At 37.8% G+C, this 19284-nt stretch overlaps 1 protein-coding gene across 5 annotated transcripts in view; it reads right to left on the bottom strand.

Annotated features, from left to right (window-relative positions):
- Positions 1-19284, bottom strand: part of GOSR1 (golgi SNAP receptor complex member 1) — a 33542-nt gene continuing 14258 nt past the window's right edge. For 2 of the 5 annotated variants that reach the window (XM_074890477.1, XM_074890478.1), the window contains exons 7-9: positions 14610-14639; positions 5807-5889; positions 329-4494 (exon numbers count right to left, since the gene is read on the bottom strand). In XM_074890477.1, coding sequence (XP_074746578.1) covers positions 4370-4494; positions 5807-5889; positions 14610-14639 — 238 coding nt within the window. In that variant the 3' untranslated portion in view covers positions 329-4369. Of the gene's footprint in view, positions 191-328; positions 4495-5763; positions 5890-6242; positions 12165-14609; positions 14640-19284 lie in introns of those variants that run through there. The other 3 variants (XM_074890480.1, XR_012631710.1, XM_074890479.1) reach the window with 3 other exon arrangements.

Below are 19284 nucleotides of genomic sequence, written 5' to 3'. Positions count from 1 at the left end.
CTCTAAAGAAAACCATCCTTGTTCCATCTGTCAAAGAACAGCCAGAAAAAAGTCATAACTATATTCAGACCCTTCCAAAGCAGATGCTTGAAACAGAAGGGGAGAAGGGGAGTCCAGGTCTGCACACGCAGGCAGGAGGAACACATCCCATCAAACCAAGCACTTTGGGTCAGGAAATGCTCCATCACATCTGATATTTGGTACAAAAATAGAGAACATGCTAATTCGTATGTTCAGTGACAGTCCCAAACTGGAGATATCAATCTTCGCTACATCTTCCCTGAAGTCTAGGTAGGCAAACGCTGCCATGGGGAAAGAACCAAGCGCCTTGCTTAGAATTCTAATTTATTATTAAATTACATATCAAAGCTTTTTTTAATACATACAGAGAATGCACAATAGGTGAGAACAAAAATAATTACAGTTACAATAAAATAAGTTTCAAGAAGCTATATGAAAAGCAAAAAATCAGAAAGTGCAATCAGAAACTCATTTACAAGGGTCTGGACTGGGACATTTTGTGAGAAAGGGTTTTGTTTTTTTGTCTTGGGTGTTTATTTAAACTGCTTTCCTCCCTCAGTAGTAGACAGACCAACAGCCTCTTACGTATTCAGAACTGAAAGCATCACCACTGGTTTTGTTGACAGGAGAGATACAGGGCACCAAGAGGACTTGCAGATGTCACCTGGCTCAGTTTTGTCTCAGTATGTCTTTCCTCGTAGCCTCCTGCACTGCACATTGCTCAACAGGACCACTGCTCTGAAGGATTTCATAATCTGACACTGTTATAAGGAGTTTTGGAATTATTTCCTCCTTCTGAAGTGATACAGCTGTTAACTCTCCTTCCTGTATCAACTGAAAGCTTTGGGGAAAAAAAGTAAAAATAGGAAAAGGAAAAAAGCTGCTACGCTTAGAGAGTTAAAATAGTCCCAGCTAAGCGAGTTAAACAATCAGAAGTGGTGGACCAGACTTTGCTCCCTGTGTGGCAGTTCTGGGGAGCTTCAGGAGCACAGCTCCTCATAGGAGGCAGCCCTGGAGGACAAGCTGTCTGTCAACAATTTAACCGAAACTTTCACATCACCTAAAAATCTACTTTTGCTCTTCCGTTTTCAACATCCAGGGAGGAACTGACTCTTTCTTCTCAATCTTAAAACCGTCTAAAACTACAAATAAAAAATTCCAGTTGATTATACAGTGTAATGAATCCAGCAGGAATTTATACCTGCAAGAGCTCCTGAAATCAATATTGGTTAAGAAAAAAATGTGCCTTCCCAGGAAAAGCAAACTCTCATATTACCAGAAGCACCACACTGCTTGGTCCCAGAGACATACAGGATAGCAAAACCCTGCCTCCACCCGTGCTCAGGCACGCTCGCGTGCAGGGCTGGGGGTAAGTTAGGGCTGTGGTCTGGGCTCCAACCACACCAACGCTCACTATTGACTCAACACGCAATGCTGGGTGCTGCCCCAATGTCATTCCTCTGCTCTAGCAACCAGTGCTGAAAGATCAGATAAACGTGCACAAAAGTTGTCTAAAGAACAAAGATAAAAACATTTGAGTCCGCGTGAAGCGCGGCATCGAAAGTTATCAGTAGGATCCCTTATGTTCTAATGCCTAGCTAAGGGGCTGCTGGACAGGTTTAAAATAGATGCTTTCTTGTGTACTAGCAAGAATAAAGCAGAAATTTAAAAAGTGTGTGTGTGGTAACGTGCCCTGTAGAAATATTATGGATTTACTTGCTTCATTTCTATGGCTTGGCAGTAATTTTCTTCGCACAATTCTATTTGGTTGAGTTATGAAACTGCAACTTTGCCAGGAATTGCAGAAATGAGAATTCTTTAACCACATTTTTCTTCTTAGAGCAAGAGGAACTACACAGAACGGAAAACTTAGAGAATTTAGCAACAGGAGACATACAAACCTATATTTTGAGATTTGAGATTAAATACTACAATTCACTGTTTTCATTTTAGAGACCATTGCTCTAACTGCAGGTCCATGTTATTAGAGACTTTCAGGAGAATCTGCAGGTCTTTCCCCTGGCTATATGCAAGCACACCACTTCAGAGAGCAAAGCAGAACGCCTGCTCACATTGCTGCAGGACTACAAGAAGATGATGAAGGCAAGACTACAGGTTAATTAAATGTATTTTCCAGCACAAAACTTAGTCTCAAAACCAACACAAATAAAAACCACGGAGGGGTTGCCAACACTGAAACCATTTCCAGTAAAGCTTTATCAGAGAGCGTTCAGCATATTTCCGTTATTTTATACTAAAATATATCAGTTCCTCCATAACATTTTCATAACATGAAAAATCAATTATGTTTACATATTTATTATAATCTACATATTTTCCATAGCAGCTTTTTCACACAATAAGATTAAATATATGCACCAAATAATCAATTAAGTCCAGTAAAAAGACTGGTTATAAGATTAAATAAGAGAATTTATTTACGGTACTGCAGATCTCATATTGCCAACTATATAGCAACCAAATCCCACAAATCCTAAACAGAAGCACGACTGCTGATCAGGGTCCCTTAGGGTGGTGGTGGAATCAAAGAAAAAGCACTGGGGAGAAGAGTTTTGATCTCCCAACACACAGATTCATTAATAAACCTCCTTTATCCATCAAGGTTTTTCATAAACCCCTTTAATGAACACTTCATTTCAAACCAGGAACATTCCCAAATCAACCAAATAATCACCCTTTATTTAAAAAACAAGCCCCACAGTTTTACACGTATTAATTTCAGATGCTTTCTAATCCCAACAAGACGACTGATTAGAAGCCTTTGCTGACTTTTTAGCACAAAGTTGTTAGTCTGCAAATAAGCCTTCAAATTCACACAAACATTTTAGGCGCAACAGTGTGGTTCTGCACACTACACAGGCACAAGTCTCTACTCCCTCCAACAGGTACTTCACAGACACTATAAAAAGCAGTAAAAAATTGTGGCTGTCCCACTAGACGTTGTTCCAGAAGAGAACCTGGAGACTATCTGACATTTGTGGGTAATGGCATACTAGAAATCTGTTAGAAGCACTGTAAATTGATCGAGAAAAGAGTTAATCAAGTTCTTAGGAAGGTATTTCAGTGCCTCAGTTTGAATTTATTGGGTTATGATATGCCAGATGGAAAAGAGCTGTTGAAAGAGCAGAAAAATCTGTAATTTGTGAATCTGCAATATCAAAGCCATTCCTGACATCAGCTTTGTTTAGAGACGCAAACACAACAGGATTCTTGTTGCATGTCTGGACAAAAAAAAAAAATTTCCCCCCAGATAATGGTAAATAATACTTGTTTCACTATTCATATATTCAACCCTTTACTATGAGGAGTTATGTCCAAAAATTATGCACGCAGATACATTTGCCTCAGGTATGACCGTCATAATTTTCATTTCCAATTGACAGTTTAGATTATATCCTACTTACAGTGTAAAAATATTAATGCTATTAGAATAATTTTATCTAAATTACAATATAGACTTTTCAAACTGCTTATCATGTCTTTATAAAGATGATGCCAGCCAAAATCAAAGTATTTACACCCAAAAGACTACTTTTAGGTGAACTCATGTTTGGTCACTTCTCAGATGACTGAACACTATAGTAAACAGCTGCTAGGACACTGTGCTCCCTTTTTACAAAGGGGGACTTGTTAGTCCCTTTAAAGCCACAAGAAACCTTACAAATCTTCCTCAGAGGGTAGTTTATTCGTATTCTGTGCAAAAAGTGATTTGAACAACTTTTTTTTTTTTTTTTAAACTTTGAGGAATTTGTGTGAAGTACAGTTTTCACAGCACAAGTTATGCAGAAATAACTAGTATCTCAACCATGAGTTAAAAAGAATTACAGAACATGTATTTAGTAGTAAAGCAACCTGATGGCTTAAAGCTGCAATATTCTCACAGGGCAAAAGTGTTCAGTACTATGCTTGGCCTACAGGGGAAACTGGCTTCCTGCTGAGTTTCCACCCCAGGCAAGCGTAACAATCTTTTTCCACTTACCAGCCAACAACAGACCTCCCCAGCACCGCTGAGCACAGCAGCTGTTCTATCAGTCCTGGTTAGTGTCCCATATTTACTTACCTTTGCAGTGAGAAAGGGAATTAAAGACAAACAAATCCCACAAAATTTAACCAAAGGAAGATGTATGGCAGGGAAGGAGAAACACTGCAGCTTCAACCCAAACCCAGTGTCGCAGTCTACCATCATAAGCTCTAGACATCATGCTGATACTCCCAGCCATGATGAGCAGGCTGTCGGAAGTCTGTCACTTCCCCCACTCCCTTTTCCTTGCCTGGGGGGGGAGGGATGGTGGTGATGAGTTTAGCAGAGTCCAGGGGGGAACATCCATCAATGAAAAGCATATAGCAGCAGTAAGATGGTACAGATGCCAATAATGCCACCCAAGATGAGGGAATCTCGTCGTTTCCGAAGGTTGATCCTTTGAATCAGGCTGTTCACTGCTGGAAACCGATCTTGAAGGAGTCTGAGTCAAGGTCATATCAGCAAACAGTATTTTCACTAACATGCCCCAAAGTCTGTATGTGGAAATGTCATCACTGCAAGAAATGCAGACCTACTCTCAAGCTGGAGAAAGCAGATTCAGTAAAAAGACCCTGATGGATAGTTAGCAGGATTACAACTGTACCTCACTAATAACAGACAATCAGAGAAAAGAGAGAGCAGAACAGCTTAGAGTTCACATTTACACAGAAATCATCACCTTATCACCTAAATTAGCAGCATTTGATATACTTTATTCTCCAATACATGAGGCTTAGTTACTTTTAATAATTGTATTTAAATGAGAATTTAAAAAAAAATAAATGGGGTAGTTACATAAAACATCTGTGGAATTTATTTAATGGAATTCTGTTACTGGTGAAGGGAACAACCAAAGGCTGAGAAAATCATGCATGTTGCATGACTACACACTGTTCAAGTACAGCACATAAGGAAGAACTCCTCCTACTGTAATATCATAAAGATGTAAATCTATCTTTTAATGTACAAAATACAATTGCCAACAAGATAATAAGTTTCAGAGCTTCATGTCTTTGGAACCAAGAATCTTTTAAGGCCAAAGCTTATTGGATTTTTTTTTTTGTTCTTGTCAGTTGCTAAGAACTGTAATGAAATTTATGGGTTACCAAGATACATCTCTTCAGGATGTAATCCGTCTAATCAAATGATGCTAATGTTGTTCTTTGGGCCCTTATGACAGAAAGGAAGGAATAGTGGGAAAACAACAAACATGCACAACTTGACAATCTGGCACATTCTTTAGCCACGAGCACAGAATATGAAGAGAAACCAACAAGCCAAAATCATAACATCCTCAAAACTGTGACAGACAAGAGGACACTCAGGTCATTAATACTCTTAGCTGTAAACCATAACAAGCAGCAATGTATGCCAAGCTTCAGCTCTAGACGGTCTTGAAAGCAAGAAGTAAAATGAAATTATGCTTCTACAAAATCATGTAGCAGTGAAGGCCGTAAAATCCTATTGCAGATCTCTTACCTGAAAGTTAAACTACATTGATTTATATGCAGTTCAAATTTGAGTAAAAACAACTTATTCACCACATTCATCATTAAGATGCATCAGTGAGATTATCAAGTGAGACTGGTAAAAAAAATGGTCTGTTTGTCACTAATGACAATACCAGTACAGGTCACGCAGCCACCGACATCGCAAAGCATTCCGATCCCCAAGTGACAGAGTGAAAAATTGTACTATACCTCTTGTTATGCACTGGCAGCACAAATTTTTAGGAAAGGATACTAGCCAAGGTATTCATCTTGCTTTGTATCGACTTCAACATCCCTCTCTGAGAAGTCATATTTTCTTTAGTTGCCATGGCGATGCTGGAGAAAGAAAAAGAGTGGATCAAGTGTTGGTGCTAAGAATAATCTACAGCTAAAACAAGAGGAAAGCAAGCAGGCAACGCTTCTTTAGAGAACAATGAATGAGGTGAAGTAACATGAATGAAATCACTTTTTTTCCATTAATCTCTATCCTGTACACTTAAATGATTTCTCTTTTTCTCTAAGCCATTAACAACTGAAAACACTGCAATTTCTTGAAACAGGCAGGATTTTGGCATATCTCTCCCAGCCCCAACAAAAAATGGTACTACATTACAAGCAAACCTAAAAGTATCTTTTGGCATAAGTTTTAAATTTAGGAGTTTGCTTCCTCACAGAAGCCTCATACTTACTTTTACTCTAGAGAGCGTATGAAATTTCTTCTCTGCCATCCGGATACGATGGTTACAGAAGTATGAAGCAAATAAGAGCTGACTCACAATTAAAAATCAATTTGCAAAGCGAACATGCTGGTTGAGTGCAGTTTGAGACCTGACACAGCCCATGGAGCTTCACACAGAAGGTTTCTGGACAATCAGGCTGGGACAAAGAGTCACCAGGTCTCTGAAGACATTTAAGCACAATGAAGAGTTGGGATCTACTTGCTTTGACTCAAGATTAATACTGTCGCCTGACTCCAGATAAGTGGGCAAAGCCTGGATTCTCCTGCGTTAACGCCTCTTCCCAGCAAGCCCGATCTGACTGTTTTCCATAAGCTGGAATTGAGGGAGCTGGTGTATAATGAAATCATATCAAATGATGCTTCCACCACAACAGCACAGATAAAATACATTTTTGAGCTTTAGTCTTAATTAAGAATATCATCCATGGGTATGTAAGTTTTCATACTCCATTTCTTTACTAATACATGGTCCAGCTGTAGGTACTTTATCCAAATATAAGAACACAATACAGGTGAATATAAAACAATTTCCCATTTCAAATTTAATACATTCTGCAAGTTGGAAAAAAGCAACTGTGCTCTTAAAAATAAGACATTTACACGAAGATTTAAAGAACTACTCAGCTGACAAATATTTTTCTCTACCTTAAGTTTCTCTTCAGCTCGTAAAACAAAGAGTTATAGGAAAATGAAAGGGTAGGCTACTACTTCTAGCCCCAGGTAGTATTTCTTGTAGCTACTTCAACAAACTGCACAGACTCACATCTAGAGAAACAGTACATAAAAGTTTAGGCTCTTGAGATACAGTGCTTAAGAAGGAACAGTATGACAAATATTGCTCTCCTTGGCTGGCATGCATTTCAAAAATAAAACGAAGTAGGACATAAATACAACATGGCTGCATAATAACTCAGAAAATGTCACCTATATCGCTGTTGACTGTATCTACATGAATAAGAATGATTAAAACAAGTTCTTGGACAAGTTTGTCAGCCTTAAATATGGAGGGAGAACATTCTAGAAGAATAAAAGTTAAGTGGAACAACACAATACAACAGATATAAATATGAGAAAAGGGAACTAAAGCTGTAATTTCAGAAGAGAACAAACTGATAGGAAAATGCAAAATGCTTTTTATCCAATACAGACAGCCAAATTTTCAAGAGCATTTTATGCTTGCTCACACTCAGTGTATGCAAACACGATTCAAAAATCACAGCCAACGAGAGCATTATTTCTAAGGAGAGACAGGTACAAAGCACCAAAACACACAGTCCAAGCCTAACATTATTCTCAAGCTCTGCAGTATAAACTGGACACTGCATTTTACATAAAGCCTTAGTATTTACTACTAAACTGTCTGAATGCACTTGCTCAATACATCAGGTCCTCAAGCGCTGTTCTGTACTGAATTCACCTGGGTTTCAAGGTTTTGGGCTTATCTCTCTGTAGCAGCTAAAATGTTGAAACATCAGTTGTCCAGATACTAGTACTAAAGACTTAGGTTGACCTGGCATTTTAGTACTGGAAGGTGATAAAAAAAAAGCACCTTTAACCACATGAATGTATCTCTCCAGGTAAATCTGGTACCAAAAGTTACACACACAAATTTGTACACTTATTAAACACAGAACTGGCATTCCTGACGTTTTTATAACAAAGACCATTTGACACACTTTATTTCAAGTTTCTCTCTGAGCAAAACAACATTTGGAATGAGCAGCTCAGGATCATCCGATGTACCGCTGGCTTCTCTACTAGGACACCACAGCCAGTATCACAAGAATAGCTGGCAAAACTCAGCTGTCCTTCAGGATTCACAGCGAAAGGTCAGTGCCACCGTTCACAAATGTCTTAAAAGAAGAAAACAGGCCAGATCAATGATCCCTAAAGTATTTCTGGAGCAGTGAGTTCCTTTGGGCTCCCTTCCATTATACCTGCCTACTCCATTTCAAGGAGCCCTTCAGCCTTCCTAAAATGTGCCAGGCAAACTTTACGGGAAAAAAATTGAAAAAAAAAGAAAAGGAAGAAATCTGCTACCACCTCTTCAGGTGGAGGTTGCCTTTTCCAACCTGTTTTTGCCCATAAAATCTAAAGATATCACCAAGCTAAAGCCCAAGTGTTGTAAGTGGTAAGATTTTGTTTTTAGCAGCAGCAGAGTACCTTGGAAAGCAAGACAAGTTCATCACACAAACATATGTGAGACACAGGTGACAGAAGGGCCAGCCTACGGCTCTCATAGCTTTCAGGTCACAGAAAATACTCTCCCAAAAGCTCTATACAGCAAATTCTTTTAAATAGAACAACATGCATTGACAGGGCAGATCAATATATTATTTTAAGGTTATATTAGCATTCTGGTAAACTTGGACACACATTAGGAAATCCAGAGTTTATCAGTCATAAAGAGAATATAAACAGTTTGATAACATGTAGGCAAAACCCTGACATTTTCAATCAGCAGCTCTATGATTAGAATGCTAAATCTGTTCCGAAGTTTTAAAGTATTAGGTTTAAAAAAAAAAAAAACCAAACAATGGAAGTTTCAGGGCAGAACTATGAAAAACCTTCAAGCATTTTTTTATTTACAGATGGCTATCTAGCATAGTTTCTTTTATACTTTTGAAGTGCCAAATCAGCACAAAGTGAAAATGAAACTCATGGTTAACTGCAAGCAACTGGGCTTGCAGTCACGTCCTCGGTGTCTATAAAGGGGTTGCTACAATCAGTTAACCAAAGCACTTCGTTTCTGCAAAAACAACGAAGAAACTCTACAAAGCCTCTCCTCCTAGACTGTTCAGTACTGAACCTCAGCACACTGTGTATGCTTGTTCCTGGGGATATACTAACTCATCTAACCCGTAAATGCAAAAGATTTATTTGATTATACAGCACAGCCTTTTCAGGACTAAAATTAGAAGAAAAGAAAGTTAAAATTAGATTAGATGAGAAATGAAGAATCAAATCATTGCCTACCCAACAGTGCGTGAGTATACAAAGGAAAGCATCTAAGAGAAGCTGTTAACAGAAATTCTGAACAAAGAATAAACAGCTGTATATCAATATAGAAAAAGCAGTCACCATCAAGGGCTGAAAAAGGGGCTACAAAATTAGAACAGCAAGTACAACAAATCGTATCACATGTGCAAAGATATGGCATTTGGCAGATTATATATATTTACAGCTCAGCATACAGGTATTTTAGTCCTCTAAAAAAACTAGTCCTCTAAACTCGCAAAAACATTGCATTTGCTATTGAGAAGAGCACTCAGGAAATTTTGAATTACTAAGAACCAAGTTGGAAAAAAAAAAACATCTCCTAGCTGTACACAGGAAAGCTTCCTCAGTAACCTACGGCTTCTTATCTTACACCCCCACACTGACTTGATACTTCTCCAGATAAAGTTTTAATACAGCATTTCTCAAAGCACTCCTGAATTAAGCCACATGTTTTCATAAGATGCATCCAATGACTCATTAAGGCATCCATTAATTTACAGAAGTGAAAACACAAAATGATTGCCAGGATATAAAGTGTTCCTGAGACACCTCCAAAATGCCTTTAGAAATAATTATTACAGATTATCATGGAACACAAGGTTCCTGCTTTAACATCTGAGGACTGAAACTGTCCATTTCGTATAAAAAGGCAGAATGTAACTGTTTAAGTTTACATATTACAAGACTGGAACCTTCTTCCTTTTTTTTATCCAATATTTAGAAAAATTTAGCTCAATGGGCTAAGTTTTACTGAAGGGCTCTGAAGAAAAAAAAACAACCTGTTGTGATTACCACTTTTAATATGATATGGTCTAGTAATGAAATGTAATTCTGATATCTATGAACAAGAGTTTAACTGGATTCTAGCTACCCTTAACAAGTCAAAATTCAAGTAAAAAGCACTGTTATTCATGCATAATGAATAAAAAACATGAGCTGGTTTACCTAAGCCTTTGTATCTGTAAATGAGACTATTAAATTTAAAACTACCAAAAAACCCACAACTCCCGGGGACTAGTTCACTGACTGGTCTTGTACAATCTTCAGTACTGCAGCTTCCTCATATCCTTCATTAGACAGTTTTGGTTTCATTCCCATCCTAACATATGCTTATTGACTTACTGTTGCCATTTCTTCACTGACAAATGCATTTAAAAAAAAATTAATCATATTCTTCCCATTCACAATATTGGCCCCATTTAGTTACTCAACACCATAATCCCCCCAGATCAAGAATACCTTGTTCTTAGGTTTTGAAACTTCTACACAACATTTACAATAAAAGATTAAATGCATCTTACTGGAATCAAGATGACCCTGATTTAGCGTTTCATTTGGAAACTAGCATGAACTATTCTCGGTGCTGCACTGGCTTGAACTACTATAGTTGGGTGTAAACCAAGTTTCTAAAACCAGATGGTATTCTGCTCTCTATATTTAATATTAAAGCACTGCTGAAGTACAACATTAAAGACTGCTGCACTACTGAGGAAATCTCTTCTAGGTAAGCCTGAGGTCACAGCCACAAAGAGCCCACCCATCTCTCCCACAAATCAGCAGGAGTATCTCCAATTCCTGTGCTTGCAGCCATTCTTTCTCAAAATTTCACTTATATTTCAAGTTTGTCCTTGAATGTTCAGTAGAGCTGTGGGTATGCAAGCAACCAAATTTCACTTCAGAAGCAAAACAACTGATATTTGTACACAGTTTGCAGTTTTCACTGGCATGAAAAAGGACAGAGTAATAAACACTTCCAGCCATTATCGCAGTCAAACTAATCCAACATGCAGAGATACACTTTTAATGCTGCTTGACTTGGAAGCAAAGTGTTCTTACCTTAACAAATATTTAAGCCGTTGGGTATTTTCACCCCACATACAGCCTATTATCAAGTGAAACGTACCAAAAAGTCAATTCCTTGCTTCATCCATTGAGACAGCTCAGTCAAATCTACATTGATGAAGAACTAAACCAAAGCTTTAAAGGAACAAGACATGTTTTGAAAAATCAAATAATTGATGTATTACTGGAACTTCTACTTCATTTTGTACTCCATGAATCATACTTGCTCATTTAAATTCATGACAACGTCTATGATTAAGGGAATGGACTCTGTGACTCTGCATAGAAATGCAAGCTCTAGTTATAAATTGGTAAAAATTCTGATTATATTGCTCATTCTTTGCATATACATACATATATATTCGTATCTATAAATATACACGTGTGTATAATATGCATACGTACACACACACACACACGCAATCTTTCAAATTACTTTAAAGACTATTGTATCTTTTGATGAAGCCTAAGTTGAAAACAAAAGGAACATTTCCCCAGAAATGCAAGTGATTTTGCCTAGACAGTCTGGCAAGGCTCTTCTGAAAAGAGCTAAGACTCAAAATCTAATTCATGCCTTTCTATTCCATAAAGTCAAGATTCAATGCAAGTGAATCTTTCCCTTTTATTAAATCCTAATTATTACCTAAAGAAATACCCAAACTACCTAAGGAGATGATTTTAAAAAAAATTAAATCTATGGCTTCAGAGTGGAATAGTCCAATCTGTGAATATACAAACACTGACAAATCAGCCTGAATCAGGCCTCAGAAACAGTATTACAATAAAATCCTAAGAACTTGTCACACTGTACATGCAAAACTATAAAAGAATTCAAACTGAGCCAACCTAAAAATGTAAGTTGTTGGAAAACAAAAAATAAATCATTTGCTATTTTGGAAAAGTGCTAATGTTTGAAATGAAAACCTGAGAACATCAAACATATTAAGCAAAATCTATACTTATATTTAAATATGGCCGAGAGAAGTGAACACTGTTCCAAAAGAACTGCAGTATCACATCCCACTCGTTTCTGGAAAGAAATATGCTGCAGTAAGAACCCGTGTCACGTAAATCATTTTAAAATTGATTAAAAGTTTAGTATTAACAAAACATCTGGAACGACAGCCCTACTCATCGCTTTAGTTACTGAATCATTTCAGCTTAGGTACCCATAAATTCTCTTGCACATATGTTTGCTCCCGTGGAGGAACCACACGCAGGAAGAGTCAGTCTCTGCACTCCCTCCGTTCTCTCTGCTACAGAAAGTTAGAGCAAGGGTTTCACAATTAGCACTAACTGTAGTGTCCCTGGCAGTGGGGTCACTGGTGTGCAGCCTCTGCACACACAGGAAAATGCTTTCCAGTGTTTAGAATCACTGCTTAATAGCAACCCCTAAAAATATAAAAGTCATTTCTTGACTTCCTGAATTACACCCAAATAATGAGTAATGAGCTACAGCATATGTAAACCTTGAAGACAGAGCAGTATTAGCAGCCAGAATAAGCTAATTACATCTGACTTCACTCAAGGAATCTGCATTTGAACAGCTTCCCCTGTACAATTTCCTTTTTTACTTGGTTTACAATAGATAAAGCAATTGGTAATCAGAAGCTGGGTACATTTCTGTCCGGTAAAATCACTTAAAATGCAGCAGGGTTTACCACCAATTAATAACATACCTGAATACTTGCAATTACTGGCGATGACAAGAAAGAGTAAAACAAAAGATTCACCCTGGTTTCAGAGTCGGAATTGAATTAAGATGATATAAATGAAATTACATTTCCTGCTCAATGTAGTTACTAAACAAGCTCTTTTTCTACAAAAAGAAACACAGAACATTTTTGGCAACAACCACAACAAGAGGTTCATTTACTATAGATAATAAACGGTGCAACGAGGAGTGCAGCCTCTTAAAAAAATCAAAGTTCATTTATTAACAGAAGGAGCACTTCCAGTAAACAGCACCAAGGAGCTCTGAGCAGAGTGTGTGGTGGGGTCTGTTGTGTGAGAAGCAGTCACTGTGGAGATAGCCCATCTGTAGTCAACCACAGGACTGCAGCTGATGCAAATGAAACTCGAAGCGGTTTTGAACCAGCCAGAACACCTACTGATGGCACCATGGAGCTTCTGAGTAGGCTCAGGACTGAGGGACGAACCTGGCGGGTATTCGGGGAGCTGCCCAGTTCCTGAGCTCCAGTTTGCCACAGCTGCCTTCTCTTGCACTGGTTAATCGACATGGAGGTTCGTATCACACATACACACACTCTCAGCTTCTCTGCTGACACACAATCAAGAAGCTAGGCGAAGAGCTCAAGTGATAAGATACGAGTCATTTTGCAGGATATTAAGCTTAATAAATTACCATATGCTGTTTAATGCTCTAGTTACTGGAGTGGCAGCAAATAAGAGATTCAACAAATGTTGAGCACTTTTATGAGACAGAAAAGCAGCGCTACAAGCATGGCAATAAAGGAGAGGATTTTTAATCAGGAAAGGACTAGAACCCAAAGGAAACCAAATATTCTCAACAACTGTGCCAAGTTTGGCAAATACCTTTATGAGGCTGTGGTGAGATTATATCCACATTTTCAGACATTATTGTACTGACCACTTCTGTTTCATCACTGCACATTAACGTGGTTTAACACATTCTTCCACCATGTTAATTATACTGAGCCCACTGAATGTACATAAGCTAGCCAGCCCTTAATGGACATAGAGCCTTGCTGCACTTCTAATTACTCTTCTTGATCACTTATGCCAGTATATGCATTATCTGAAAGCATATCTTGCTTTCTTTCTTCCTTTTTTTTTTTTAAAGCAATAATCTAAAATTTAAAACCATTAAGTCGGGCACTCTGAATTATTGGTTTGCAAAATCCCAGAGTTCAATGGAAGATTAGGAAGGGCACAGATGATAAAAGTAATTTACGATGCTATGGTTCTAAAATTTCTAGATCAGTTAGAGAAGGTACCACTCAAGTATTCAAACCACATAAAAACCCCAAAAAGATAAATAACTATACAACAGCAATAACCTCTCAAGCCCTTGTGGTAAAAGCCCTTACCTATATCAGCTGCACACTAGGGTGCGGAATACACTGAAGGATTACAGAAAATCATGTTGTAGAAGAGTGTTACTGTGAGAAGAAACAACATGACTACTAGAATAGCCTTCAACAGCTCAACCTGAGATTCACTCTCCTCGATCATTCCCTTTGTTTTTGTAGGGGCTATTCACCTTTGAACAAAAACACAAGTTTTCTAAACTAGGATGAATAAAATATTTAAGCAACACCATTATGTCAATATTAAATAGAAAAAAAAATAAACCCCACCACCAGTTCATTGTAATACTGCCTATGAGCTGTAAACAATAGTTATTGTATAAAGTGACTGATATCTTTAGACACAATTCAGTGTAAACACTGATTGTACAGAAAATAATGAAAATTAGTAAATTCATTCCTACCTTATTGTTTCTTCTATCAGTCGATCTGAGCTGAAACCCAAAAGAAAAAAAAATGAAGTTAAAAAAAGTAACAAGCACTAAGTATTATTTTAGATTATTAAATCAATGATCGCCATATTACAAACCTTAACAAATTTGCCCTTCCAATGTCTCATTTCAGGATGTTGCCACTTTTTGCTACTACACAGATTTGGTATATCTAATGAGAGTCTCTGGAGAAAATGCACATAGTGTCCTCTGGAGCAGCATTTCCTGTCTGCAGGAGCAGATGCTCAGGAGAACACATGAGGCACCGAGAAGACAGAAAGAGGGGAATGGGCTCCATGATTCATGGCTAATTAGTGTTAACTGAGCCTGATGTCCACCAGGTGCCCAGGACAGTTCGGAAAGGAGTAATAAAGAAGGAAGTACCTAGTTTTATTGCTTTTTAATCCTGGTCAGTCCTGCCCACCCCTTCAAAAAATGTAATTAACAATAAAAGCTGATTCTTGGTTCCAGGTAATAACATCTCAAAACACTGCTTCAGAGCTAGTTTACCAAACACTGTTTTGCAGTGGTTAACGAGGCAAGTTCTTTCTATAGTAATACCAGTTGGATGAGAATTAAGCGATGCTTATGGGAAACAGAATACACACCATCTGTAAGAGAAAGACCTTGATAACACGTGCCCCTTCCCCCTCGCTACCACATATTAATTGAGTTTCTATGTAGCATTGCTGGGAAAAGGACAGCCTAAAATACTGCACCACAGAGAGAACATTTCACTAAAAAACATGGATGTGCAAGATTAAGATGACAAACATGATCCTCAGAAGACTTGAGCGATTTCTCTTTTTCTGTACTTCTTATAGACAGGTTTTAAATCACTGTTTTACAGTCAATTAAGAAATCCCAGAAAAACATATCCCGTTACAGCAATCAATATCTCAAATGTAACACTGACATAGACTAGGTGACTGCATCCTCGCTTCCCATATTGCAGAAACAACGATGCATCCCTACAATTGCTCCGTTTACCCCACAGATCTACGCAAACTCCTAGAACTGAAAAAAAAACAACCAACGTGAGTTCGCAGTTTAAGAAGAAAATCAGTCTGACAGAAAGAAGTTCTGTGTTGTACTGGATATTGCTTCCAGTACTAAAGCAAAATTTATTGCTGCCAAACTAAAAGGATTAAAAAACACTGAAAGGCCGTGACTGTCTTCATTTTCCACCCTCCTTGTTCCAAGTGTTTTGCCACCTCAGGAAGGAAGGTACCAATGGCCTCCGGCGCAGCACAGTCCTGCCTCTGACTCAGCCAGAGCTGCCCGATTTGGAACTTTTCTTCTACCCACAGAAATTCTGGAGATCCCCCCACACCTCCAGCTGGAGGCACGGTGAAGGAGCACGTTGTGCAGCCTGCACGCACGTGTGTAAACTGCTCGGGGGGGAGATGCTAACAGAATGTCCTTATTTGTCTGTGAAGAGGAGTGAAAACATGAAGGTTGCTATTTCAGTCTAGTCCATGGCTTGAAATATGGAGACAGCACACAGAGCACTAAATATATTTTGCCCAATTTTAAGTTGAGAGGGACTCAAATGGGGCAGCAAACACTAAAAACACTGGAACTGGAACCCTCCTTTCTGCTCCCAAAACAAAGTCACAATCCAAAGATCCACATCAGTTGCAAGTACATCGGTTTAATCAAATAAAACAATTTTCATTCACTGTGTGGTATTTATTACCACTGGCACAGCAAAGTAAAACACCATAGTTATGTACACAAACTGATGTAAGCAGTCTCAAGTCTCACAGCATCTGATAACGTGCCCAAGGCAAGCAGAACAGAAAAGCGATGCATTAAAAATTTCTGTAATCACTGATTCTCAAAGATACAAAATTGAACTGAGAGTGTGCCTTTCATACATAGTCTCTAACAGATAGGTGTATTATGTGGGCAGTGCATAATAAGAATAAACTGAAAAAACATCAGAAACCAGTCTGAAAAGCAAGAATGGTGAACAAGAATGCACCATTTTTAAAAAGGTTTGATTTTTTTTTTAATTTATTAACAATAAAAAGATTTTAGGAGCCAAGCTGGAAATAAGTTACACTTATAAAAATTCCGTGGAACAAAACATTGCTAGAACAGTCCTATTAAAGAAAAAAAAAAAATCATTACCAGCATTACCAGCTCTTTGTCTATTTAACTGAAGAAATTATAGCATTTTTATGATGATGATCTTAAGACGACAGGGAAGTTGAACACATTCAAAGACCTTAAGTGAACTAGGATGTTCTCCAAGGTTTTCAGAGCACGAAAATTAGGCTTGCCAGTTCGCTGCAGAGACACTAACTGCTTTTTTATGTCAGAGAAAGCTGTAGTTAGGCAGTTTTATTAATTAATTAGAGACATAAAGACAAAAAGTATTTAAAAGGTTCAGATTCAATTATTTTTTATTTATGTATGTATACACACACATAAAAATAAACCCTGGAAACATAGCTATCTGTAAAATGATGACAGGCAGAACTTAATAAAAATGTATAAATCCAGTGAAAAACAGTTCTCAATACCAACAAACACGGACGTTAGATGCAAATGCCAACAAGGCATTTAACAGGCATCTGATGTCACGAGACCAATGTTTCTCAACTTACATGGAGGCCATCCCAACTATTTAAAAGGATGAGATGCATGTGAATTTTCTTCAGAATGACTGATGCATAGGTAAGGGTAAACTGAACGAACTCTTCTAGTCTTAAATAAATAGCTGGGAACCATACACATTTATGAAACACAACTTCCAGTATGAGCTTCCCACCCCAAGAAGCATCATCTTTTGACAGCCCTGAGAGGATTTCCAAAAACATCTCTACTTGCAAACCTCCAGCAGGTGAACAACCTCCAGCAGAAAATGGCAGTGACGTTCACTGAAATTTTGGTAAAGGCAGTGTGAGCAGGAACATTATACTGTAAAAATCTGCGCATCATAATCTCCCAGAGTTCTGTTAAGTTTTGTACCTCCTGCAAAAGTTTAGTTTAAGCAGATGCTAGAAGCTTTTCTAGAGGGAACAACATACCCTCATACAGCATCTCTTAACGTCTTTCAAAGTTCTTGCCAAATACAGACTGTAACGTTCACTTACAGCGATACCCAAACAGACGCAAGCAGTTGTTTCATCATTTTACAGTTCATAACCATACAAAATATCAGTCATATTTAAGGAAGATCAGGAACACAACATACAACAGGGCCCAGAGACCCAAGGCAAGTTTGCACAACTCTTGACTATTAATAACCTGTTTTACACAAATAGAAGTTGGTATCACAACTATGAATAATGTTCAACTGACAGAATAAAAAATAACATTGAAAGAGGTAATTTTGCTTAGCTTACACATTCAAAACACTACAAAAAGAGGCTCTTCAGAAAAAAAAAAAACCCCACTCTTAACTTTGTTCTGCTTTCCAAGCAAAGACAACTAATCCAGTGGACATTACCTTATGAACATTCAAGCAAGCAAATGATGGTTCTGGGCAACATTAATCTGATTTGCCATCTGTTTCAATAAGCTATGCATTTTCACCTGTCGAGACAGATGGGACTTTGACATAGCCATTTAAAAATACTATATGAAAGAAATGCTGAAAGATGCTGAGGCAATCACCTACTGTAATAAATGGCACAAATCCAACAGTAGCAGTCATGCATATGAAATAATCAGGCCTATGTGTAACTGCTGTCTTCAGACAAGATTGTGCAGTTTGTCATTTAAATATGCAGACAGGTAAATTAATCCAAAGGAAAAATTAAGTGAAATATGCCTCTAGGACAGAAAAGCAGCTTGCCCATCACATCAAGCTTTTACAACTAAAGAAAGCATTTTACGTTCTTTGGTTTTTTTAAAGCAAATCTCTATGCCAGTAGTTAAAATTCAGTCATATAGATGACTGCTTAGGTGAGGACTGGGCTTCTCCCACATCCATAGATTTTGCTGCCGACTTACTAGCTAGATACCCAATACAAGCACCTGCCAGAGAAACAAGATACAGCAATAAGACTCATCTGCACACAACTCATTACACAATGCACTTTTTAGACCCTTCAGATGAAATGAAGGGCAATATTATCACAAAGAATAATTTAAAAGTTTTAGGGAAAAACACTGTAGAATAAACTAATACAGCACTTAACTATTTTCTTACTTTCATAAAGAATAATTACAGAAATAATAATTTTACTTTGTTCTTTCTCTAACTGCAAGATCAATCACTAGTCTCAGCTCTTTCAAACTGCCTGCAATAAATATTTTTTATTTTCACAGTCCTGGATCACCAGGCAATGTGGAGTTCCAGAAGCGCAAATATTGCAAAACACACTTGATATTCTCATACAAATATACAGATTATGATGAAGCAAATCAGACTTATCCAGTCAGTTATTTCCACCATAATAATCATTCCTAACTCAGAAGTGAAACACTGTGCACACACACAAAAAAACCCAGCTCCAACTAATGTTTTCTGCTTGCCATCAACATACTTTATCATCTAAATAGATCAGAAGATTGTTAAGCTCTTTAAAAACTTAAGTAGAAGAATGTAACACAGAACACGTTTTTTCCCGGTGATAATAAACAAGATATTGCAGATTTTATAAGACTTGTCTCAAGCTTGATTCAATTTAGT

The sequence above is a fragment of the Strix uralensis genome, chromosome 20, assembly GCF_047716275.1.
Source record: "Strix uralensis isolate ZFMK-TIS-50842 chromosome 20, bStrUra1, whole genome shotgun sequence".
Taxonomy (NCBI): Eukaryota; Metazoa; Chordata; class Aves; order Strigiformes; family Strigidae; genus Strix; species Strix uralensis.
The sequence above is the reverse complement of the archived record's forward strand: the minus strand, read 5'-3'. Positions and strand labels throughout refer to the sequence as shown.